The 25,824-nt window shown below is 44.5% G+C and overlaps 2 protein-coding genes across 10 annotated transcripts in view; one reads left to right on the top strand and one right to left on the bottom strand.

Moving 5' to 3' along the window:
* The window catches only part of Usp34 (ubiquitin specific peptidase 34), a 180,158-nt gene extending 172,245 nt beyond the window's left edge, over positions 1-7,913 (top strand). For all 7 annotated transcript variants that reach the window (XM_076938022.1, XM_034508486.2, XM_076938019.1 and 4 more), the window contains 5 exons: positions 2,652-2,731; positions 4,934-5,074; positions 5,216-5,359; positions 6,360-6,519; positions 6,757-7,913. In XM_076938022.1, the coding sequence (XP_076794137.1) occupies positions 2,652-2,731; positions 4,934-5,074; positions 5,216-5,359; positions 6,360-6,519; positions 6,757-7,361 (1,130 nt within the window). In that variant the 3' untranslated portion in view covers positions 7,362-7,913. The remainder of the gene's footprint in view (positions 1-2,651; positions 2,732-4,933; positions 5,075-5,215; positions 5,360-6,359; positions 6,520-6,756) is intronic.
* LOC117712568 (activator of 90 kDa heat shock protein ATPase homolog 2) lies at positions 7,905-17,100 on the bottom strand. 3 transcript variants are annotated; one of them, XM_034508484.2, is made up of 9 exons: positions 16,891-17,100; positions 15,785-15,975; positions 13,233-13,318; positions 11,590-11,704; positions 10,469-10,557; positions 9,662-9,769; positions 9,186-9,287; positions 8,814-8,865; positions 7,905-8,721 (listed from the first exon to the last, which is right to left on the bottom strand). In XM_034508484.2, the coding sequence occupies exons 1-9, from the start codon at positions 16,968-16,970 to the stop codon at positions 8,549-8,551; spliced, it is 996 nt and encodes a 331-aa protein (XP_034364375.1). In that variant the 5' UTR covers positions 16,971-17,100; the 3' UTR covers positions 7,905-8,548. The 3 variants fall into 3 exon arrangements, with proteins under 3 accessions (XP_034364375.1, XP_076794139.1, XP_034364376.1); XM_076938024.1 differs by having other exon boundaries at positions 9,662-9,775; positions 16,891-17,085; XM_034508485.2 differs by lacking the exon at positions 9,662-9,769 and having other exon boundaries at positions 16,891-17,084.
* Positions 17,101-25,824: the final 8,724 nt, after the last annotated feature.

Here is a 25,824-nt window from a genome sequence, read left to right as displayed (position 1 = left end):
GACAGAGTAAAAGGTAAAGACATGTACCTGAGGGTTTGGCGACTACTTCTCCATGTGTGTTGTACCCAATCAGTAAGACAGGTATCAAGGAGGAGTTTGTAAAGTTAAGACAACATTGGCTTCAAACTCATCCCCAGGGCTTTGTGAAAGTTTGAGAAGTTTCAGAAATCCTCTTGCTTTGAAGAAGCAACCTTCTTTTCAGAGGAAGCAGCTTGAAGGTGAATTGGAACAGCTTGATGGTGACTTCATGTCCCAACCCTGACTGGTATAGTGTTTTCCAGAGTTCACTGGATGAGCTATTGAGCCTGAGAAGGAGCTCAGTGAGAGCATTCCACTGAGCATACCTAAGGCCCTGGGTCAATCCCTACACAGAATGTGGTGGGAAAGGCATTAAGTAAACAATGGTGCAGGTAAATGTGAAGATCATGCAGTGGTGTCGGAGGATGGAAGTGAGTACATAATGTAGATTGTTGGAAAGATATGGGTGTTAGGATCAGATAACTGGGATTCCAGAAACTAACCAGTGTGCTAACAGGTGTGGAGGTGAATCTGGAGACTATTACAAACCTACTCGAGCCTAAGATCTTGATCTTCCTTCACTCAAGAAAAGGAAACAAGCTGAGCAGGGTGCTTTGTGTCTGTAATCCCAACACTTAGGAGTTGGAGACAAGAGCGTCAGGCAGTCAGGGCTAACTTTGTTTGTACTAGAACCTGTCTCAGGAAAAAGAGGAAAAAACATCCCCTTCTCTCACCCCACCACCAAATAAAAAAAAAACAATGTTACATATATGTATATCAATAAAAAGGATTAAAATAATACTCCCAAAGCTGTGAAATTTTAATGTGTTTATCTTACATGCCTAATAAAGTAGGTGCTAATAAATATTCCTTTCTTCCCTGTTTTAAAAAGGTGGTTTTAGATTAGATTATAAAGGACATATGCAGGGTTTATTTGATACAGCAATTAATGCTGACTTTTTGTAGCTGTTGAAAGGTTAAGCATAAGGATTGTTTTACTTTGAGGAAGAATTAGTGAAGAAAGAAAAAATTAACAAGAACATCCATGATAATGCAGACCTTCCACAAGAGTTCACAGCCGAGCTGCAGGCTTGGGACTGACTGGCACACTGAGAACCTGGGTACTAGAAACAGGCTCTGGAAGCCACATGGTCAAGGTTGCGTGTTCTTTGGCTTGTTGTTATCATTGTTATTTTAGTGTTTTTATTTTTATTGATCCTTTAAAATATAAAAGCTCCCAGGTCTAGGAGTTCAACACCTATAATCCCACACCTTTGAGGCAGAGACAAGAGGATTGTGGGTTTCAAAACGAGCTTGGGCCTTGTACCAAGAGACCATGGTGTCATAGTTAAATACAAAATAAAGGTTATTTTTAACTTACCCAGTCATAAAGCAGGTAGTCTTGGCCCAAGGGTCATATTTTGTCAACCCTTATTTCATGGTCAGTTACAACTAAAGAATATGTGACTATTGAAACCATTCCCTGTAGCCTCTAGTTTGATGGTTCATTTACACGTACTATTGTGGGTAAATGCTTCCAGCCTCATCCAAATTAGGTTAGAATAAAAGATGAGAAATGTCTTTACAGGGAACTAATATATAAGCTTAACTCTGAAAGAGCTCCCTTAAGTGTCTGTCTGAGCTGCTGTTTAAAGATCTCACAGCCTTGGTCTATGCCCAGGACTTCCACACTACAATCCACCTCCTAGGAGTTCTTAAAAAGCTAGCAGCGATCTGCTAGGAGTAGGATTCATATTTATATATTAAGAAAATTAAAATAGAATGTTTTGTGACACATGAAAATTGTGATTCAGATTTTAGTTTCGGTTAAGCTGTAATTGGAGCCGGCCATCCTTGGTCAGTTTGCTGCCTTCTGTGCCGTTGGGTACTACTGCCTTCCTAGACGTGAGTGTCTGCAGTAGGCATCCTGTGGCCACAAAGCCAGACTGACTGTTTGCCCTCCACTGAAAACTTACTCAACTCCCAAGCTACCCCATACTTTTTAATGGGAAGATCATTTATATTCTCTTCTTTGTGGTTACATTTTTTTGGGGGGATAAAGAGATGTAGAAATAGGACTTTATGGAGGGAGCTGACATTGCAGCTTTTGTAAGAGAGGTAAGAGGGTGGAGGGAAGGAGGGAAGTACTGCATATCTATTTAACATCTAGAGGTTAAAATTGGAGGCTCCAGAACTTGGGTTGTAGCTCCGTAGTAAAGGACATACCTAGCTTATGTGCCTGAGCCCCTGGTTTCAAACCCCAGGAAAACACACACACACACACACACACACACAGATGCACATGCACAGATGAGGGTCCTAACAGCAGTCATTGGTAGTCCTAAATCTGATCTACCCAGAACATCCTGAGGACAAGGCAAGAAGATAGTAGTAGATTCAGAGCAGTGTTTACTTAAGTACACACAGAAAACAAAAGAGGAAGAAATGAAATGCTCTGGAATGTAGTTCCCTCTGGCCCTTCTGAAATGTAACAACTCTGCAAAGTTTCTAATGTACAGAGTGTTTCCTTTCCAAGAAGCTTTGAAAACCACTTGCAGTTATTTTAATCATCTCTCATAAATACCAGTACTCAGAACATGATTTTTTGTTTTGTTTTGTTTTTCAAATATTAGGTGTCCTGGTTGCCTATGAAGGCTTGCCACTTCATCTTGCACTGTTCCCTAAACTTTGGACCGAGCTATGCCAGACTCAGGTAAAAGCAAATGACTTTTTAGATGATAAGTCTGATTTCTCATCCATAGCTCATAAGCAACAAGTCTAAGATGCAGAGATACTGGAGAAAGCAACCTCATAGCACACCTCCCTCCCCACCCACCCTCCACCACTGAAACCTCTAGCAGAAACGGTGTTGGTGTTTAGCTCTGCCTGGAACTAGGTGTCCAGGGATCTCATACCCTTGTTTTCTTATTGAGAACAGGGAAGTTTTTAGCTAAAACCAAATAGAACAGAAAAGGTTACCTTACCTACTTTAAGCTTCAAAGAGCCAACTCCTAACTAGGTATGGTATGTATCCGTGTAACTGCAAACTTAGCACATGCTGGATCAGGAGCATAGTCACAGCTTCAGGGTTAGCATGGGCTGCATAACAGGACCCTGCCTCAGGGGAGAAAAATGAAGTTCTTAAAGCTGGCCCATAAATAAATAAGTAATGTTTGTAAAGGTGTTAGAGAATTGTAAAGAATCTGGAAGCCAATGTAGTCTAATGTAAGGTTTGTCTCATTCTGTCGATCTGGCCTATGAGATCTCCACAAACACAAACTATTTGATTTCTCCTAGTTGCATCTTTTCAGAGGAAAGACTGTGAACCTTTCCTGGGTAAAATTCTTTAGTACCCTGTAGTTGATGAAGTATTGTCCCATTCTTCTGTGGGGCAATGGTGGAGATATTTCTTTACATGTTCACCATGCCATACCAATATAAGAGTTATTTAGTTATTTAGTGCCCCAAACTATAAGACAATGTATCACATCACCTGTTCCCTGAAGAATGTTATTTTCTGTAATAGTGTTTATTATAACTACTAAGCAAAAGTCTGAACTATTACTAGAGCATTATTTATAGACAAGTGTTATGAGTCTTTGGAGGGCATTGAGCCTAATTAGCTGATGTGTTTGGCACACAGAAAATAACTGGTTTACTTTATTTTTGAGGCAGGGTCTCTATTTGTACCTCTTACTGTCTGGCACTCACTGTATTGACCAGGCTGGCCTCAAACTCAGAGATCTTCTAGCCTCTGCCTCAGGAATTCTGGGATTAAGGGTGTATGCCACAATGCACTGGTTGACTTAGAACTGAGTCTCTTCAGTAAATTGGAGCAGATTTCTGTTTTCCCCTTTCTGCCACTGCTGTTGCTCTTTTCATGATATCACCAGTGCTCTAAATCTTTAAAATTTATATAATTGGGCATTTCGTTTACATACATGTGCATACAGTGCCCTTAGAGACTAGAAGAGGGCATTGTGTCTTCTGAGACAGGAAAGTTACAGATAGTTGTGGGCTGCCATGTGGGTGCCCAGAATTGAACCCAGGTCCTCTGCCAAAGCAGCCAGTGAAGGCTTTTAACTGCTAAGCCATCTCCCCAGCCCCCAGCACTGAGGATCTAAAAGGAGCCTGCCCTATTCTGTTTCTAAATTCTTAAGTGGCCTTGAACAACTTACTCATTAAAATATGTTGATAAATGCATATATCTAAAATCTTATTTACTTATGTAATATATCCACCCATATAAGTAATGTCTGGTGGAATGTCTGTTGAAAGACATACTACTTGTATTTAAGATGAAAACAGAAAAGCTGGGTTTTAGTAAAATTTCCAAACATTGGGATCCCCAAATTTTATGTGAGATAAATAGGAAATTGAGATCAAACAGTAAACCTTCCTTAACTTTCTAGCAGATGTATTTTAATTCTTAGAATTTCTCTTTTCTTGGTATGTATGTGGTCATCTATTAGTTTATCATTGATTGTCCCCTTAAAACATTCATATCCTATGCTGTAAGGCTTGTTTTTAATCCTTGTTAACTCTGTGCTGGGTAATAAATGTACATTTCTTTTAAAGTATGTGTTGACAGGGCTTTAGGGATGACCAGTGCTTAGAGCACTGGCTGTTCTTTCAGAGGATCCAGGTTCAATTCCCAGCACCCACGTGGCTGCTCACAACCGTCTGCAACTCTAGTTAACGGGGCATCAGATACCGTCTCCTGACCTCCGTGGACATGGGCTAGACACATACGTACACACAGATACAGGCAAACGCCCACCTACCCACACAACACATGTCCCAGGTTTTGCCATTGCCTTCCTGTAGCACACTGCTATAGTTCCACTTGTAACTAACATCACCCAAAGGTCCCCAGCTGCTACCTAACTGCAGTGCTTCTTCTCTCCTGCTGTAGTCAGCTATGTCGAAAAACTGCATCAAGCTTCTGTGTGAAGATCCTGTTTTTGCAGAGTACATTAAATGTATCCTAATGGATGAAAGAACTTTTTTAAACAACAATATTGTCTACACATTTATGACACATTTCCTTCTAAAGGTATGTATGTAGCTCTTCTGGAATGTTGTTTCTGTTAATTATGTTAATTATGTTAATTATGTATGCTTATTATGCTGGTCTTGAATTTTAGGATTTGTTTTGTGCATGTACACATGCTCATGGACATGAGTTCTTTTCCAGGTTCAAAGTCAAGTGTTTTCAGAAGCAAACTGTGCCAGTTTGATTAGTACCCTTATCACAAACCTGATAAATCAGTATCAAAACCTACAATCTGATTTCACCAACAGAGTTGAAATTTCAAAAGCAAGTGCATCTTTAAATGGGGTAAGAACTATGCCAAAAAGCTCAAAACTCACCTTAATTCAACTCTTATTTGGCCTTTGTATAACTTTATTGTCATGAGTTTAGGTTACTACTTTAAGGCTCATGTATGATGAGAAGCACTGTTTTAATCAAGTGTTCACACTTAAAGCACACACTTTCCAGTATTGAGAACATAAGACTGAATGATATTCTATATGTTAAGGGTAATGAGACCAGTAAGGCCTGAAATGGTGGCATATACCTGTATTCCTAGCACTTGAGAGGCAGAGGTAGGAAGATCAGTGGGAATTTGAGACTAGCTTGGTACACGAGTTCCAAGCCTGCCAGGGCTAGAGGTCTGAGTCTTGAAAACAGAATATATATTTTAAACTTGTGGTCATTGTATTGTTTTGTATGGCTAAATAATCAAAGCTTATGCTTATGATTATAACGGCAGTTAAAACTAGAGAGTGTTGATTAGGTACATTCAGTTATAGATTGGAACATTCTGGAAACACACCAGCTGTTACTCAGCAGCAGCAGCAGCTTTCTTACTAACAAGATGCTTACAAGCCCAAATTGGCAAACAGCCAAACCAAGCTAAGCAGGGAGTTCCTTACTGAGACATCCACCATAACTGAGCTTGAGAAACTGACATCTATGAAATAAAACCTACATTTCTGATGATGTACCGAGAGAGATTTGACTTTGAGATTACTCTTAGGTCTAAGCTGCATTATTTGGTTTCTGACTTAAGTCTTCACTCTGGCCTACTCAACATAGGCAAGCAATAATGCTGAAAATCTAACAACTGCTGTTCAGTTGTTGCCTCCTAACTACCAAGGTGTTATGACCAGTTGAATCAGTCAACTGATGGAATACTATGCTAGTTTTAGCATTATTCCACATTACCAGAGAAACCAGAATAGATTCCTAGGAGATAAACATCTTCATTTAACTGTGACGTTTTGCCCAAATGTTGCCTTCAGGATTTGAACTCTTCCTATCTGGGTTTTTGTAGGACCTGAGGGCACTTGCTTTGCTCCTGTCAGTACACACTCCCAAACAGTTAAACCCAGCTCTGATCCCAACTCTGCAAGAGCTTTTAAACAAGTGTAGGACTTGTCTGCAGCAGAGAAACTCACTCCAAGAGCAAGAAGCCAAAGAAAGAAAAACTAAAGGTTAGCTGTGTCAACTAAGTCTTGCCTGGGGTTGGGGCTGAGGCTGTGGCTGGGAGGATGAAGACAAGCTGGAGGTGTGCCTGATTGCTCTTGCCTAGTACTGCAAGTCCTTAGGGTTGACCTCCAGTACCACCAAAAAAAAAAGGCTAACAACAAAATTGTCTTCCCTGATAATCGCCCCTAATAGGATTTAAATGCCCTCTTTTGAAGAAGGTTGTTTTATTTCTTCCCCCACAGATGATGAAGGGGCGACTCCTGTTAAAAGAAGGCGAGTGAGCAGTGACGAGGAACACACTGTAGACAGTTGCATTGGTGACATAAAAACAGATACCAGGGAGGTCCTGACCCCGACTAGCACCTCAGACAATGAGACAAGAGACTCATCAATTATTGATCCAGGGACGGAGCAAGATCTTCCATCCCCTGAAAACGGCTCTGTCAAAGAGTATCGAATGGAAGGCTCATCTTCGTTTTCGGAAGATGGGTCACATATCCGGTCACAGCATACAGACGAACAGTCTAGCAATGGCAGGTTTGACGACTGTAAAGAGTTTAAAGACCACTCTTCCAAGGATACTACACTAGCTGAAGATGAATCAGAATTCCCTTCTACGTCCATCTCCGCAGTTCTGTCTGACTTAGCTGATCTGAGAAGCTGTGATGGTCAAGCTTTGTCCTCCCAGGACCCTGATGCTGCTGTGTCCCTCAGTTGTGGCCATTCCAGAGGCCTCATTAGTCATATGCAGCAACACGACATTTTAGATACCCTGTGTAGGACCATTGAATCAACAATCCATGTGGTCACAAGGATATCTGGCAAAGGAAACCAGGCTGCTTCTTGACATTAGACGTGGCATGTCTACTCTCACGCGCCCTTCCCTATGCTGTTTGTCAAGTTTGCTCCTTTGTTTTGTGCTTCAGTTTGTCCAGTGCTCACTGCTTGAATGGCAAGATAGATTTATAGGCTTCAATTCTTGGTCAGGCAGAATTCCAGATGAAAAAATGTGCATCTTCTGTATACTTTCTAAAGGGCAATCAGATAATGGGTATGTTTTATGTAATTAAGAGTTCACTGTAGTGGCTTTCATTTAATATGGCTTTCTGGGAGAAACAGGGCTCTGACCCTGTACGGTGTAATTTAAACTTACAGCATTTTTACTGTGTATAATATGGTGTCCTCTGTGCCAGTTTTGTACCTTAAAATAAGAGAGGCAGATTGCCTCTGATCGCTGTGGTTCTTATTATCAAAATTAAGTTTACTTGTATACGGAACAACCACAAGAAATTTGATTCTGTAAAGAATCCTCTTTAGCTGTGGCCTGGCAGTATATAAATGGTGCTTTATTTAACAGAATACCTGTGGAGGAAATAAAGCACACTTGATGTAAAAATAATTGTTTTATTTTTATTGACATGACTGCTGTTCTGTGTACTTACAAACTGTGATAATTTTTCCTTTGTTACATAAGTTGTTTCAATTTCTTCAAATGACAGCAGTAAAGAGACTGAAGAACTACATGGCCATTCTGCTATTTGAGAAGTCCTCCTCAGTCCAAAGCAGTTAATTTACCATGCAAATGTCTCATCCCTCTATCCCCAAGTGTCTGACTGCTTGGAAGACAGCAAGGAGAGCCAGACAGGTGTAACAGAATGCAGCCACCTAACCTTCACCGCAGCACTCTGAAGAACTACACCTTGGAAACTGGCGTAGAATAAAGAAGTAGTATAGCATGCCATTTAATTTGTCTTAAGCTTAAATCCCCTGTAGCAGTCAAGTAGCATCCTGTGACCAACCTTAGCCCGGGGAGCTCAGCCTTGCCTCCTTTTCCCAGAGGCGCACCCATGGAAGGTGAGATATGACACCTGACTTCAAACAATGCTTTTAGACTGTTGTTTCATGAATTTCATCCAATACAAAATAAATTAAGGGCCTTGAGGGAAGGTATTTTTTAAGGAAGAAAAAAAAGAGGTAAGTACACAGGACAGGGTTCTGCTTTAAAAAAGGATGTCCTTATAAAACCTAACTAACTCAAGCCTTCTGGGTGGTGAGCTGAAGGAAAACTTTTATTTCTTCAAAGTGCTGCTTCTGCCAACAGAATTTCGTATTCTCCTCTTGACAGACAGGGACTCCTTTACAGTCCAATTTTAGTTCCGTTTGCCCTGGAGCAGGCACAAAATTCAGTTCAACTGTTGCATAGTGTCCTGGGGAAAAAAAATCAGGAGCTTTATTAGGACATCAGGAAGAAGAGCATCTTCAGTTTGTTGGCTTCCCTATGTAACTGCATAGAACATACCTTCTGGCCAGCTCCTACATCTCCATTTCATGATGATTTTCCTATTTGTTACCTGAAAACAAAGGAGACATTCCACTGAAAACATTGAAAGTGCACAGTATAGTAGAAGAAGCTGTTTTCAAGCTAAACTCTCTTAAGTACTGGAACCAACAAACAGCATTGTAATCCTGTCTTCTAGCTTACATGCCAATGCTCTCTGGTATCCTTGGCAACGTTAATACTATGGACATAGCACACAGCATGTAACATTCTTCTTTTGTTCTACAAGGAACCTTATTAAAGCATTTGAGATTGCTCATGCTCATAACCATGCTCATAATGTGAGTGAAAGGACCGTTTCCCAGCTCACCATGTAACCTTGCGGTTGCTTACCAGTTCCACATATTCTCCAGTGATATTCCCAGCAAACATCTGGAATTTCCCTCCCTTTTCAGCTTCTAATACAGCGGGAGATTTGGAAAACTGTTCCACCAACTAGTCAAACAAAACAGACATATTATTGCAATATATACTGTCGTCACCCTGAGCATGTGGTGAAGCCCACATCCCGATCTTATGTGGAGGATGAGCATTTCACCAGTGATAACAGTTAAGCTTTGTTTTAAGTTTGTTGGACATAATAGCTTTTGCTAACAAGTAAAATGCAAAGCTTTATAGAGGAGGAGACACTGTATATCCCTCAGCTGCTGACACAGACCACCAATCGTGCCCATCATTATCCCTTTACATTACTCACAAGGATCCCTGGCTTTTCTTCCCCAGTACCCCTGTCTCCATCAAAGACGGCCTTGTTCTGTGTGATGTATCTTCAAACCACGTTGGGTTGAGTAGTTTAAGGTGTTACTTACTTCTTTTACAGTGAAGATACTGTACAGCTTTTCTACTGTCGTGTCAAATAGCTCTGTCAAGTGTAAAGCTACTGTGGGAATCCTCACACCCAGTGCCACTGGAGAAGCCTGCACCTCAGATTAGAAAGACATTCAAGATGGTGAGCAGACCCAAAGGGAATGACAGGAGAACAGCATGAAAGGCCTCTGCTCCACCAACACTTGTTCCTATGAGCACTCTACATCTATTATATTCCTAGGTTATAGCTAAATACCTCTGACCTGTTCATAGGAACCCATGACCTCTGAAACCTAAGTAAGACTAAAGGGTGGTAACTGCATGCATACATTCCCACTTCCCAACTCAAAAAAGATACACACACTCTTAATGCCAAGGTCAAAGCAGAACATATCACCATATATGACCTTCAAAGTCACCAGCTTTTTCTGGTTATGATGGTTTCACTGTGCCAGCAATCAGCCGTCTGAAGCAGGAGAATCGCCATGAATCTAAGGCTTCTCTCTTATGACTTAATAGTTTGGATGAAATGCTGGCATTTCTGCAAGGCCCAGTTAGTGCTCTCATCCATCAAGAACTGGAACCTTGGCTAGAGGTGACAGGAATCGTGCCCTGCATGTACCAGCCTGCATACTCAGCACAAAACCCCCAAAAGATGCATTTTGTCATTTCTACAAAAAGACATCAACATCTTAAGAGGAAATGTGTAGATTAACATTCTTTCCTCATCTACAACCCAAGTTCATCAAAAGGCTGTAGGGAGACTCATGAAGGATGTCTTCCCTCAGGGCAGCCACCCAGGCTCATACCTGCAGTGTGTTTTCAGACAGTTTCCTCTGGAGAGTCAGTTCCTGGGTTGCTACAGCTTTTGTTGGTAAAATCATTCCTGTTGTAAATTCTGTAATGAAATAGAAAAGTTTTATTAACATACTTCCTTTTATCTAAACTGACATTTATACAAACATTTTGAGACCTTGAAAATAACTGTTTTTACATACAGTGCTGATACTTCTTAGTACTTAGATACTTCTTAAAGGCCTTTTCTTCCTTGTTCTGATGCCTTGCCTCACCACAGTCCTCTAAAGTGCAAACTGTCCACAAGTTCTTTTCTAAGTAGCTAGGTTGTACGTGATTAACTACTGATAGCTTATGGTCCTTACCTCCTGTCAGAACTCTGCATCCCCTCTCACAAAGATTACTCTCACTCAGTCTTCACAGAAAGAGTGGTGGTCGCAAGCCGTGTATGCAGTGCCTGAACTCAGCTGAGCAAGCTTTAAGGATGAGCTGCAGAAAAAGCCCTGTTGGCTTTTCCACTTTGCCCAGCTGTCACCTCTAATTTAGGAAAATGACAATAGCTTTTCATAATCACTTCCATACAGTATAGGCATTATCTGGGTGTTATCAATACCTTTCATCCATACATTCATTCACTCGGCAAAGATTTATTAAGCACCTACTATGTGTCAGGCATTGTGCTAGATGCTGGAGATACAGCAGTGAACAAGACAGACACCTTCCATGCCCTCATGGAGCATATAGTCTAGCAGGGAAGACAGACATTAAACAAGTAATTACACAAAAAAACTATGTCATTCCAAGGGTTGGGGTGTATGGTTTTGTTTTGTTTTTAAACAAGGTCTTACTACTATGTAACCCAGATTAGCAACAGTCTTCCTACCTCATCTTTCCAAATGCTGGGACTCTTAAGTGTGCCACCATGCCCAGCTCAGGAAACTACTAACAACTGGCAAACTGGTCCATGTGATTAATTACTGTCTAACCCACAACTAGCTTTTAACACCCAGACTACAACTTAGTCTGCAGTTAAGGGTGTTCCAGGAGCCTGACTTGGGAATCTAGCCCTTGTGTAGAGCGTAACTTGGGTGAATAGTAAGGGACCCTGTGGTTCACAAGGGATGCCTTTTTTTACCCGTCTTGAGTGCCTTCAGGTACTCTCCAAGGGCCTCCCTGACCTTGGCGGTGCCTGTCGTTCTCATAAGATCCTTCAGTATTTCCCCATCTCCTTTCTTTTTACTCACGTTCACCTACAAATCAGAAAAATAAAAACCTAAGAAAAAACTGGTTGAACGTATTCTTAAAACACTGGATCCTATTGATAACAACTGTGGATGGCAGAGGGAGAGAGTGGTACAGAGACGTAGGCTTCTTCACAGTTGCAAAGGATCTAAAAAGTTTTGAAGCCAGTGCTGGTAGCCATGTTATAAATGGATGGAATATAAGATGAACCATTTCATTTACCTTTGAAGTTGTGTATGTAAGCACAGGAGTTAAATTGCTTGTGGCTTTATCTAGAGATGGTCTGGTATGGCAGCCAGTATCCACCTGTGTCTAAGCATTTATGAGGTCCATGATCTGAACTATGCTGTAAACACACAGACTCCAAAGATTTAATACCAAAAAAAGTCAAGTTTATCAATAGTTTGTTAATTGCATGCTAAATTTACTCTCCCTTGGATTAATTTTTTTAAATTATTTTATCTGGTTTTCAATGTGGATACTGGACAAATTTCAATCGCACTATGTGACATTTATACTGAATAATGCTGGCCTACAAACCTGAAGCCACTAACCAAGAAGTTCCCATCTAACCTGCACTTGAGTTAGACACTCTTGGTAAAGAGGAAAATGAGCTGAGGGAGAGTAAAAATGGATGAGAGCAACAGAAAGGAAGAGACAGGGACGTATCAAGTGGTCTGCTATTCTGAAAAGGTGCTAGTCCCAAAACTATTGCAGGTCCCAGTAATTCTGGGCTGCGCTGCACCTATGTCTGGCATCTGCTCTGCTAGATTCTACTGCAGCATACATACTTTAGATCTGTTAATATGCCACCAGAAAGCTTCACTGCTGACGAGCTCTGTAGGGACCTGCAGCACCAGAGTACAGCAAACTAAGTGTGAAGGTATGTATGTCCAGGCATGGCCTCCGTGGCTTTCAGTAAAGGCAAGACCTGAGAAATGTTGCTTGCTCTATGTTAGACTTTTTGCCAGAGTGTCTAGATTTGGAAATTACAGGTGCTGTACAATGGTCCTGAAACCGAGGCAATGGGAAAGAGGCAAGGCAGGCACAGGGGTAAGCAGGCTCCTCTTAGGTGAACTAGGAAAGCCAGCCAGTCAAAATCAACAGGCTTATTTAAAAAGAAGCAATGAGATGAATCCAAGAAGTATGGCTAAAGGTTGAGAACTGTCCCCATTAAGGGGAAACAGTGACATTCAGTAAGCCATGCACGTGGCCCAAGCACTTCCCAGCACACACCTGTCATGTTTAACCCAAAAGCATCGATGAAAGATTAACTGCACAGATGAGAGAGCTAGGCTGACTGCTGTCAGTCCCCTGCCCAGGTACCATACTTGGTCCTGGAAGTCTGAAGCTTCCTAGGACTTCCTCCTTTTTCCCACACCTCTGCTCCACCTCTCACACACCCACAACAGTGGCAGACAACACCCACAATTCACAACTACCACAGGAGAACCAAATGGTCTAATGAACAGTTTGCAAATGCCCAACACCTATAGCTGAAGCTTAACCAGAGAACAGGAGAGCACCAGCTAATACCTCGGTGTCATGGACTTCATTTTCTTCAGAAAGGCTGGGTATTTCAATCAATCCCTTGTGTTTTGCACCAGATTCTTTAACTGTACCTAAAATAAGCAAAATGGATACAATTAATAACTGGTTTATGCAAAAGACCTCTGCCTGAATGAATAGCCCATATGTGGCCCCACTCCCCTTACAGGGTTGTGACCACATCAGAGACCAACCAAGACAAGGTACACAACATGCCTATCACTCAGTATACTCATCTGGGGCTTGAGTTAAGTATTTAAAATAGTTTTGAGTAAATGAGTGCTGGGGGCACAGGCAGGACCATGCAACTGGAACAATAATCAGAAACATCCACACTGAGATACTCCGGAATGATCTAAAGACATTTATCTCATGGCCTCAAAACAAGCTGAGAAAGGGTTTCACCACCCACAGTAGTCTGACCTCCAGCCCCTCCTGAGTTGAGTTTAGTCTACAGGGGCATTGGGAATGACTGATTTTTTCTGAGGGCCAAACCATACATGGAACAACTTCAAATGCCTGAAATTTGTGTCCTTTTTGTTGGTTGGTAAACATGACTTCATCCAGAACCCATATCCTTCAGGTCTGGAATACCTGTTATTTCTCAAAGCACAACACACTACACTTATCATCCACTAAGAGCACCAAGTCCTGAGGCATGGACCTGACTGCAGAAGAGTGTAGACCAGCTCAGAGCTCAAACAGACTCTGGCAATGCTCTTCAAATAGTGTTAGCAAACAAACACTGGCAAAACCTAATATCAGAGGAGCCCTCCAGTAGCTGGGCTAGAGAGCCCAGGCTCCAGAAGTGGTACTCTGGCTAGATTCCCTGAAGGAAATGGTTGTAGGAAACAGATGTGCTACAAGTCAGCTCTGAATCCCCATTCACCTCTGCAACTTGAGATGGTCATTAGGACAGTGTCTTGCCTACTTGCCTCTACTTCTTGCCTTTGTCCTTAGCAGCCACAGGTTCCATGGCTTTATGCCCACTTTGGTCTCTTCACCCCCCTCCCCAATCCCATACCCTAAGGAACTGCCTGGGGACAATGAGCTTCAAGGTCTCATCCCCCAGGTAGGCAACAGGAATACCAACTGGCAGATTCAGCTCCATGATGGGTACTTCAGAGGGACCTTTCAGATGTTTAATGCTGCTTCAAAGACAGTTTCCATTGCAGCAAAAGATGTTTCTTTCCCCTTCTGGGTCTGAGGATCTATTTTTCAGAAGGGCATGCTTCTTGTCATGCAAAAAAGTGGTTGTTTAGGTAAAGGAAGAGATGAAGGCCACCAAGTTATCCAGAGTCCTGCTACAATCTAGCCAGCAGCAACCACAGAGAAAGTGGAGGGGTCTGTTCACAGTCAGGGGTGAGGCTGCTTAAGTGTGTGCGCACTGATCTAACCTAGAGCCCTCTGCATACTAGGCAAGCATTCAGACGCTGAGCTACAGGCCAAGCTCTTGGCTTTTTTGTGAAGCAGGATCTTTTTATTGTGGCCCAGGCTAGCCTTAACTTGCAGGGAATTTTATGGGACTGCTTTGATGTTTGAACACCTCCCTGACTCAAAGGCCAAGGCCAGCATAGTGAGCTTCTTAACAAACTACACCGAAAGTAGCCAACGTGAGGCAGAGACCTGAGTTCTTAACACAATATGGTCTTCCACGCCTAGATCTCTCCTTGTTCTCCCCCTTTCCCTATGTCTGATCCTTGGTCATGTCAACAAGTATGGAGCCAAAAGCTAAGTACCACAGGAGAGCTTGTAAAGACAAGAAAACTGTAAACAAAAGTGTCCATCACCGGGTAAACAGGAAGACAACAAAATGTGATCTATCCACACGATGCCCATAAAAAGGCATAAAATCCTAAAACATGGTACAATGTGGAATGAAAGGATGAAATGAAAGCAGTCGGGGAGTTTTACATATGACAGGATTCTATCTATATGGATTGTCCACAGAACCCAAACTTAGGAAAAAGTCCCCAAGGGAGGGCTGGCAAGATGGCTCAGTGGATAAGGGCTTACTGCTGGAGCCTAGTGACTTGAATTCAATTCTTGTATCCTTGGGCCTCACATACCCACCATGGCACACATGCCCACACACATACGTATAATTATTAAAGACAACAAGGGTGAGCTGGCAAGGTAGCACTTTCTACCAACCATCCCTGCTAACTTCAGTTCAATCCGTGGAGACCACATAGAACTGACTTCTCCAAGTTCTTCACCTTCACATGCTATGACACCCAAGTATGTGTACACACACATAAACAATTTTTTAAGTTTTGAAATTAAACATTTTTGATGGAAGCAGGCATCTGTGGAGGAAGGGTGCTCCAGGCAGCAGCTCCATGAGGCCCTAGTCACAGATGCTGGTAAAAAGGGTTCAGCTGAGAGAGGACTCCTCAAGCATCTAGAGTAGTGGAGAGAGGTGTAGCTGTCAGAACCCGGCAACACCAACACATCCAAACATCAGCTGCTGCTACTACTAAATGGAAAGACTGTCCACAGGGTGTCCCCAACCTGCCTCTTGCCAGGACCCCCATTACCTTTCCAGGCCAGCTTGATGTTCCATTCATAGAAGAAAATAAGCTTCCCTTTGCGGCTGTTACAAGAAGCCTCACCTTCCACCTGCTTCAACTCACTGATCACACATCGGCCAGCCTCATTCTCCATAGCAATGCCAACCAAGAGCTCTCGGAGCTTCCCCTTGGACCAAACGGTGGCATCCCGCTCAGTCCTGACGGAGAACAGAAAGACATACGTGAATGGCTCACCTGGTCTCCATCTGCCCAGCCAGGTTGCTATCCAAACCCAGACCAGGTGAGCCCTGGTACGTAAGCAGCCTCCAACTCAAAAATGTGCTTCTCTGAAGAGGTTTCTATTAGGTATCTTCTAAGCCTGTTGCTCAATTTCTTAAGACACTATTATTCACCATATAATAGTGAGTAATCTTAAAAACAATGGCCTCGGGGAAAAGGGTCCAGCAATCTCCCCCACAGGAAATGGATGGGCTAAGCAGAGGCCATCAGTAACGGTGGTAGTCATAAATAACCTTAACCACAATAGCAGTTATCGGGCATTTCCATATTTGATTTATCTTATGACCTCTCTCTAATGTTCTCATCTAAGGAGACAAAGAGCGGCTTGAGAAATCAGTGTCCTAGCCACGGAATCCAGCCTAGAACACGAGATCGTTCTTTCAGGACAGCCAAGTCATCTTCAGGTGCGGACTGGGCTCTGCTCTGGGAACTGCTTCCCTCAGCTTTCCCCAACGCCCGCCAGCAAGGCAAACATCTCCCGGTATTCCTGGGACACAAAGGGGGCAGATAACTAGTGCAAACTGAGACAAAGCGAAGAAAGTGAGATCCAAGTCCCTGCCCTTCCTACTGCACACGGACACAGCACCCTCGGCACACGCACGCGCACTACGCAGCTCAAGGCCCTGGTGGGCCGGGTGAGGGGCGACCGAGGCACAGCTGTCGGCGGGGTGAGGCAGAAGTCCCTCGCGGGGCTCGGGCTAACTTTCCTGAAGCCGGAGGACCAGGGCGGTTAGGAACCGTCTCCCGCCAAGGGCAGCCGTGCTGCGGCGCCGCGCGGCCCTCCCAGGAGCCCGCCCGCCCGCCCGCCCGCTCGCGCCCGGGGCCCACCGCACCAGTGCCAGTTGTTCACGTTGGTCCCGTCCTCCCGCTCCTCCACGATCCATCGCGGGTCCCCTTGGCCCCACTTGGCCATGGCGGCGCTGACGACGAGGGCCCTGGTAGCGGGAGCGCGCGGGTTTCCGGCCAGAAGGTCTGTGAGCCGCACGCCCGCAGCTCCTAGAAAGTGCCAGAAGTCCCCGCCCCGGGCCGCCCTGGCCGCAGCCTGCCCCGCCCCCGCTGCCGGCTCCCGGCAGCCCGCTCCGCCCAACATAGACTCTGCCCCCGACCCTGTTACGACCCCAATATGCCACACCTCCGGGCACCGCCCTCTGCAGGCTTCTCCCCACCCCCGACGTCGCCCCGCCTCTCGGCCCTAAGGCCCCGCCCTACGCCGCGCCTCCTGGTGCTGTCTTCTGCTAGGCTCCTCCCGGACCTCGCCCCGTCCCCGTCCCTAAAGCCCCGCCCTGGCTCCATCCTCCGCTTTGTGCCCTCTGCATCGCCTTGTCCCTGTCGCTGGCTCCTGCCGCCCAGCGGGGTTTAGGCCTGGGCTACCTACAAAAAACCGAGACTCCGCCCAGGGCTCACACTAGAGCCGGTTGTCCCTTTTCTGAGGCCCGTGGACCGTGAGCTAGCGAGCTGAGCAAGTTCCCTAAGCAGAGCCCGGCGAGGAGTTACTGAAGGAATACTTTATTCATGCAGTGCTTCCCTAGAGGCCGTCAAAGCCTGTGCTTGCAAGCGCCCGGGGTTGTGGATACAGTTACAAGAAGGGTTTATTAATTCTTTTCACCATTTTTCACCTTCTAGCAAAAACTGAAACAACCATCTGGGAAGTGTTTCTTAGATGTGTTTAGCAAGTAAAATAGGTAGTTCGATGAGAAGTGGGGAAGGACCTGGCTGCTCTGTACTCATGCCAGTCACCGGTCTGCTGATTTGCAAAACAATCTGAAAGGTCTATGGAGTTTATTGGAGCTACTGCATTTCGATGTGTTCTTCAATACGTTACAACATTCAAACTGCTGAAGCAAAGCTGTGACATCCCCCTCCCCAAATCAAATGGCATTGTGAGTTCATCTGATCGTACCAGAGGCACAGCTGATAGAAGACAAGACTAGGGATGATTGGTGGGCACTTTGTGTGCCTACTTTTATCCAGTTCTTCTGATTGTTCCTCATAAAACATCGCATGATAAGATTTAGATATGATCATTTGAACCTGACAGAAAATAAGACTTCTGAGGATAGAAGCTGCTATAGTCACTAAAATGTATAAATACCAAAACTGTACAAGAACTGCTCCCAGTGGAAATAAATTTACTGGAATGTGACTCTCGCTGGAGGTATACAGACCAGTGGACCAGAGGCACTCTTCAGACTTACGATTTTAAAAATGGCCTCCAGTAAGACATTGCAAAAATGGGAAAGAAACACAATGGAAAAAATAAAAAAGTTGGAAAGGCAGACAGACCCTAAGGAAATTGTAGTAAAAGAAAATTTTATGGGTCCCATGAAAAACAGATATTATAGATTCTTTCTCCCTGGCCGAGTAGCTAAAGTTGCCCCTCTGGTTTGCCAACCAGAGGCCAGTTAATCCGTTAACAAAGAATGCAGAGTTACAGGACAATGGGCTACCTAGCCATCCCAGGAATGAAGATAAGAGATAAACATCTGCCTGCAAGAACTGCTCCCTGCTCCCATGGACCGGTTTGGCCAGATGTTCAAAAATTGGAAACAACCAGTCGTGTGCACCCGCGCGAAAGTTTCTCCTTTTCCCCACTCCGAGCTTATATTAACCCTAAACTCTGGAGCCATGAGGTCGATGCCCCTGTCTCCTACATTGAGACACGTGTCGGCCCGGAACATTCCACCATTAAACTACCTCGTGTTCTTGCAGCAAGTTGGTCTTCCGTGTGTCCTTTGGGTGCGTGCCATCCTGTGACTCAAGTGGGGTCCCCTTTGGGGGCTTCCTGAGCCTTACAGTAGTAGAAAAAGTACTGAACCAATAGCTAGTGAAAAAAATGGTGGCATTCCCACCCTCCCTTGGGGCAGGGACATTCATAGACTGTGACAATACTTGAGACATTTAAGGAATTTCAAATTGTCCAAAGTTAATTGAAGCTTTCTTTAATTTTCAAGAAACAATAAAGCAATGCAGAAAAGAAAATCCTTGCCTGCCAGTGAGCCTGGAAATAGCGGATCAAAGGGAAGAGGTGTTGCCACAGATATAAGAGGTATGACCTGGGCAACAGACTGCAGTGGGAAGCCATGTTTCCAGGACATGAACAGTGGAGTCACAAGAGGCCCACTGAAAGCTGAGGGGCGTACCCTCCAACTGTAGGTGTTTTGTGTAGAGAGACTGAGTTTGTGCCCTTCTCCTCCAAAACATGGGCTTGATAGTTGTACTTTTAGAGTCTTTTATGTTTTGTTTATTATTGGGAGTAGGTTTGGTCACACTCATTCGGTCCATAGCTCAGGTGTGGAGGTCAGAGGACCAACTTCCCAGAGTCAGTTCTCTGCTTCCGTCATGTGGACCCCAGGGATAAGATGGCGTACATCATGTATATAATCTGGATCTTGGGTGAAAAATAACTACATTCTAATGAAAAATCAGGTTTGATGTGTGAAAGGGAAGGTATGTCATGTGATGCAGACTCAGGTGTTGTTTTGTTGAGGCAGGAGGCCGGAAAGGACACGTGATGTTTGGGGAGAGTATAAATACGACTCAGCAGACAGAGACCGGGCACTTGCATAGCTAGTTGTGCAACGCTTCATTTGCCGACATTTGCTTTGTTGAGAGAAGCATGGCAGAGAACTTCTCCAGGCATCCCTGGCTATTCCTGGCTGCTCCTGCTGACTCATACCAATTCTGTGGAGGCCTGGCAGTTTCTCCTGCGTCGTGTTTGGCATCTTGACACTACTGAACTGGACAGCTGATATCCTGGCAACGAAGATTGGCATTGCTCCAAAGAACTACTTCTAAACAGATGGATTCCCCTGGTCCTGATGGTAAATCTTTTCTCTCCTGCCTTTGGACAGTGAGCTAGAAGAGGGGTCAACGCATTTAAGAGCCCTTATTAAAGTAGGTTTAAGCCTATAGATATGTTGTTTTGAAAGTAATGACAATTTTTTTTTTTTTTTTTTTTTTTTTGGTTTTTTGAGACAGGGTTTCTCTGTGTAGCCCTGGCTGTCCTGGAACTCACGCTGTAGACCAGGCTGGCCTCGAACTCAGAAATCCACCTGCCTCTGCCTCCCAAGTACTAGGATTAAAGGTGTGTGCCACCACCACCCAGCTTGTAATGACAATTTATATGTATCTGTGTGTTATATATATATGTGCAACTAAGTGTGCAAGGCCAAGAAATGCCTGTGCATAAATGCAGAGAGCAGAACAGAATGCCAGACATCTTTCTTTTTCATTCTCCCTTTATAGACAGTATTTATTGGGGCTAGAGAGATGGCTCCATGGTTAACTAAAGACTCTTCAGGAGGGCCTAGATTCCTGCTCCACTTGGCAGCTCACAACTGTCTCTAACTCCAGCCTTAGAGGATCCAAAATTCACTTCTAATCTCCTTGAGTACCAGGCATGCGTGGGGTGGATGGATATATATGCAGATGAAACACCCCCACACATGACATATGTTTTTTTTAAACATGTACTATTTACATTTGGAGTCATGAGTGTAGTGGTGAGAAACCAGACTTAGACTCCATTCTTTCTTTTCAACATGTGGGGTCCAGAGGCCACGCTCGGGGTACCAGGTGACAAGCACCTTCATCTGTTGAGCCATCATTACAGTCCCTCCAACCCCCACAACCTGGGAAACCAGACAAGTCTGCTTTTTTTTTTTTTTTTTTTTAAGACTTATTGAGTATGTGCACTGATGTTCTGCCTGCATGTAAGTCTGTGTGAGGGTCTAGATCCCCTGGAACTGCAGTTACAGACAGTTGTGAGCTGCCATGTGGATGCTGGGAATTGAATCTGGAAAAGCAGCCAGCGCTCTTAACCACTGAGCCATCATTCTAGCCCAAGTCTGGTTTGTTTAATAAGCTATGCGAAACTGAAATGCAAGGCTCCTCGAGTGACACGGAAACCTGGACTTCCTACACTGGCAGGCTACAATCCCTGGACACCTAAGGTGGCTTGTACACTTGGGAGCTACCTGGTTAGAGATGTTGGCAGGTTAGCACCTGCTGACATAAATGAGCTTACAAAATGTAATAATATAAGTTATCAGCCTGCGTACCATCCTGCGTCATTGCTTGTTCAGTCTTTGTACTATTTAGGCTAAAGAAGCAGCCAGAAAAATTGCTTGTGGTATCAGAATGTTAGTAAACTATATATTGCCCCCCCCCTTTTAAAAATAAATAACGGTGATTAATAAATACTTGTATGCTCCTTAGAATGTAAATAATTTAAAAATTCCAGGTGCATGCTTGTAACCCCAGCCCTGGGGAGGCCCAGGCACGGTGACTATGAGGTCTCTGTCAGCCTGGATTACAGGGTTGAAATTCTGCTTCAAAATAATTAAAATTTAAAACTAAAAGGGAGACCAGGCAGTGGTAATGCAAGCCTTTAATCCCAGCATTCCGGAGGCAGAAGCAGGCAGAGCTCTGTGAGTTCAAGGCCAGCCTGGTGTACAGAGTGAGTTCCAGGACAGCCAGGGCTGTTACACAGAGAAACCCTGTCTCACCTCCCTCTAAAAGTAAAAAGTAGTGTACCCTGGGCCTAAGAGCTGGTTCAGTGAGTAAGAGTACTGGCTGTTCTTCCCAGGGCTCTAACACCCTCTTCTGGCCCCAGCAGGCAGCAGGCACACATGTGATTCACAGACAGACAAGCAAGCACCCACATACAACAAAACAAGATATGTTTAAAGAAGAAAAAAAAAGTATTTCTCCAGGTGGCCAGCAGGGACTGGCTGCAATTCTATGTCACAGTAGAAGTCACTGTCTGCATTTCTTTATAATTTTGATGCCTATGCCTGCATCTGACTTCATTCACAATTACCCCAGACTGATGACACACATCTGCACAGAGCTTGCTTGTTTGAGGATGTGTTCTTTCTTCTATCCATATGCTGTAGTGTGCCACCACACAGTGAGTAACAGGAGAACTGTTAGTGTGGTGTAACCACGTTCTTCAACACTTGTTGCATCCTAACCTTTTAATTAGCTGTAAGTTAACTGTAAAGTCTCTGTGGACTCTGGAGCTGACACAGCATCTTTATAATGCAAGCACCTCACCCACCATCACTATTTTTTTTTTTCAGTTTATGTGGGTGGATGTTTTCCTACATTTCTGTGCAGTATGTGCAAGCATGGTGCCCTCAGGAGGCATCAGATCTCCCTGCAACTGGAATTACAGATGGTTGTGGGCTTCCAAGTCCTGGGTATTGAACCCGGGCCCTCTGGAAGAATGCTTTTAACCATTGTGCCATCTCTCCAGCCCTGTCAGTTTTCTTAATGACAGAAAAGACTTAAAGGATCAGAGTGAGTATAGGTGGTTAAGGGAATTACTGGTTTCACAATTATTTGTCCACAGTGCTGGGCTCTGGTGCCTCCAATGTGCCAGCTTCTTCTACTTACAGAAGCCTCTGCCTACTCAGCAAGGCTTTACTCAAGTACTTCTTCCTCCTTGTGGCTGGAGAGATGGCTCTACAGTTAAGAGGACCAGCTGCTCTTCCAGAGGACTGAGTTTCGATTCCCAGCACTCACATGGCAACTCACAACCGTCTGTAACTCCAGTCCATCTTCTGGTCTCAACAGACAATAGGCACATATATGTTATAGACATATATTCAAGCAAAACACTCATACTCATAAGAGAAATAAAATTAAAAGCATTTTCTTCTCTTCTGGAAAACTTCCTCAGTTTCCTTTTTGCCTCTCAAAACCCCACCACCACCACCATCACCATCACCAGCAGCAGCAGCAGGTAACAGCACAGGTCCTTTAAACCCACCACCATCACCATCACCAGCAGCAGCAGCAGCAGCAGCAGGTAACAGCACAGGTCCTTTAAACACTCTAGAATTGAGACTGGGAAAATGGCTGGCTCCGCTAAGACCAGGACCTCAGTCTGATCCTAGCACCTATGTGAAAAGTCATGCCTGTGGGGCAGAGACAGGCAGATCTCTTGGGGGCTCTATAGACAGCCAGCTTGTCCTAAGCAGTGACCCCAGGTTCCTATTTCTTTTCTTTTCTTTTTTTTTTTTTTTTTAAAGATTTATTGATTTATTTCATGTATGTGGGTACACTGTCGCTGTCTTCAGACACACCAGAAGAGAGCATTAGATCTTATTACAGATGGTTGTGAGCCACCATGTGGTTGCTGGGAATTGAACTCGGGATCTCTGGCAGAGCAGTCAGTGCTCTTAACCGCTGAGCCATCTCTCCAGCCCCAGGTTCCTATTTCAAAAGACAAGGTGAAATAGCTCTAAGAAATAGCCCCTGGCCTCTGCCTCCACCCCCACCCCAAACCCTCTGGAATCAGAGGAAATACTGAAAGACTAGTGTCTTACACTCTCTGCTGACCTGCCCAGAGGTTTATACTTGCTTCTCTCAGTCACTGGGCTGTAGTAGGCAGCCTTACCTCTCTGCTTCTTGGTACTGGTGCCCTCTGTAAGCCCTTCCTTGAGTGTGGGGTGATCTGTGACTTGCTTCCAATGAGCAGAACAGGTCATCAGCAGTGGGCTAACTTCCAGGAGCAGCATCTGAAGATGCTCGTCTTCCTGCCCACACTCCCCTCCTCTAACCCTGGCTATGGAAGAAGTAAACAGTCTACACATTAATAATGTTTTATAAATATTTACAGGATAAATTCCAGGCAGAGGAATTACTGACTCAAAAGGTACATATACTAAAAAAAAAAAAAAAAAAACTAAGCCAGACATGGTACAACAGTCAGGAAGCAAAGGCTCATGGATCGTTGTGAGTCCAAGGCCAGCCTGGTCTACACAAGTGAAATCTAGGACAGCCAGGGCTACACAGAGACACTGTCTCAAGAAAATAAACCAAAACTGCCTAATTATCCTCCAGAAACTTTGCCGATAAATCCTGCTGTGTCGTAAAGGAGGCTTTAACTCACCGACTTATTCCTTTATCAGTATCGTCCATTTTCCAGAATTTTCACATCTTGGTTTTAGATTGGTTTAGGGATGTCAAAATGAGCATTTAAACCTCCCTCCCTTCCTTTGCTCATGTCTGATGTGTTTTGTTTGGGGACAGGGTCTCACCAGCCAAGGTAGGGGATTGAATTCTGCCTCTTAAGTGTCTTTATAGGGTTGTTTGGTGGGCTGATGGGAATGAGAACAGCCCATAGGCTCACATATTTGAACGCTTAGTCTTCAGGGAGTAGAACCCTTTGACAGGGATTAGGTGTGTGTAGCCACCTGCAGCTGCGGGAAACTGGGTTCACCTGAGAGGAAGCCTGGGAATGAACGGGAATGGAGGGCGAGAGAAACGTGGGGCCAAGACAAAGTTCTCTGATCAAGGCACGAAGTTTAATAATTTGTTTTCACATATAAAGGGGAAACCCCGCCCCCCAGAGTCTCTTCTCGGTTCAGCCCAGGGGCTGGGCAAGGAGATAGCAGTCCGGAAGGTGTCAAGGCTAGCTCAGCAGGCAGTCCATTCTTCTTAGCTCGGTAGCAGACTATAGGGCTCCGAGGCCAGCAATGCAATGCCTCCTCCTAGGTCCTACTGTTGTTTGGTCTATTGTGGTAAATGGCTCGCAGACCTGCTCAGGCCTGGGGGAAGGGCACAGGTGTGGCCTTGTTGGAGGCAGTGGAGTCTCTAGAGGTGAGCTCTGATGTTTCCAAAAGCCCAAGCCAGTCCCAGTTCTCTCTGTCTCTGTCTCTCTTTGTCTCTGTATTTCTCTCTCTCTCTGCCTCTGTCTCTCTGTCTCTCTCTCTTTCTGTCTTTCTCTTTGCCTCTGTCTCTTTCTCTCTCTCTGCCTCTGTCTCTCTGTCTCTCTCTCTTTCTGTCTCTCTCTGCTGCCTCTGTCTCTCTCTGTCTTTCTCTGCCTCTGTCTCTCTGTCTCTGTCTCTCTCTGTCTTTCTCTGTCTCTCTCTGCTGCCTCTGTCTCTCTCTGTCTTTGTCTCTCTCTGTCTCTGTCTCCCCCTCTGTCTCTGTCTCTGTCTCTGTCTCTGTCTCTGCCTGTAGATCAGGTTGTAGCTCTCAGCTACTGCTCCACAACCATGCCTGCTGCCATGCTTTCAGCCTTGACCGTGGACTAAACCTCCGAAGCTGTAAGCAAGCTCAGTTAAATGCTTTCCTTTAGAAGAGTTGCTGTGGTCCTGGAGTCTCTTCACAGCAACTGAACATTGACTAACACATTTGGGGTTTACTTTGTGATGGTGGGTGTGCTGGCTGGTATGTGTCACCTTGACACCGGCTAGAGTCACCTGAGAAGGAGCTTGATATGAGAAAGTGCTTCCATAAGATGGTGTGAGAATAAATTGTAAAAATGAAATTTTAGGTCTCAACGTGAGAGTTTCTTAGGTTCAGAGTTTCAATTTACACTCAAGTGTTAGCTGCCCCTGGGGTGCATTCCAAGGGCTTGAATAAACATTTCAAAGGCACAAAAGACCCAAGATAGAGGCAATAAAACACCTGGGTAAACGGAAGTCACTTGAAAGGAATTCTCCCAGGAGCAAGATACAGATGTAAATTAGGATAATTGGGATGGGGGCTAGATGGAAACCAGGCTTGGGAACGGATGTTTGATATATCCAATCATATGTAACCGCGCCAAACTTTCCCGATCTCCCCAACCCCTACCCATAAATATCCCAAGTTTCCTGGGCTAGAGGTCGGAATCTCTAGCTCCTGCGTGAGATATGTTCCGGCCCGAGGGCCCTCGTCATTAAACCTCCTCTGCAATTGCATCAAGATGGTTTCTCGTGTGTCCTTGGGTGCGTGCAGGTCCGGATTTGGGTGAGAGTGCCCTCTGGGGG

This window comes from Arvicanthis niloticus, chromosome 7 (assembly GCF_011762505.2).
Source record: "Arvicanthis niloticus isolate mArvNil1 chromosome 7, mArvNil1.pat.X, whole genome shotgun sequence".
Taxonomy (NCBI): domain Eukaryota; kingdom Metazoa; phylum Chordata; class Mammalia; order Rodentia; family Muridae; genus Arvicanthis; species Arvicanthis niloticus.
This window is presented reverse-complemented; position numbering and strand designations above follow the sequence as displayed.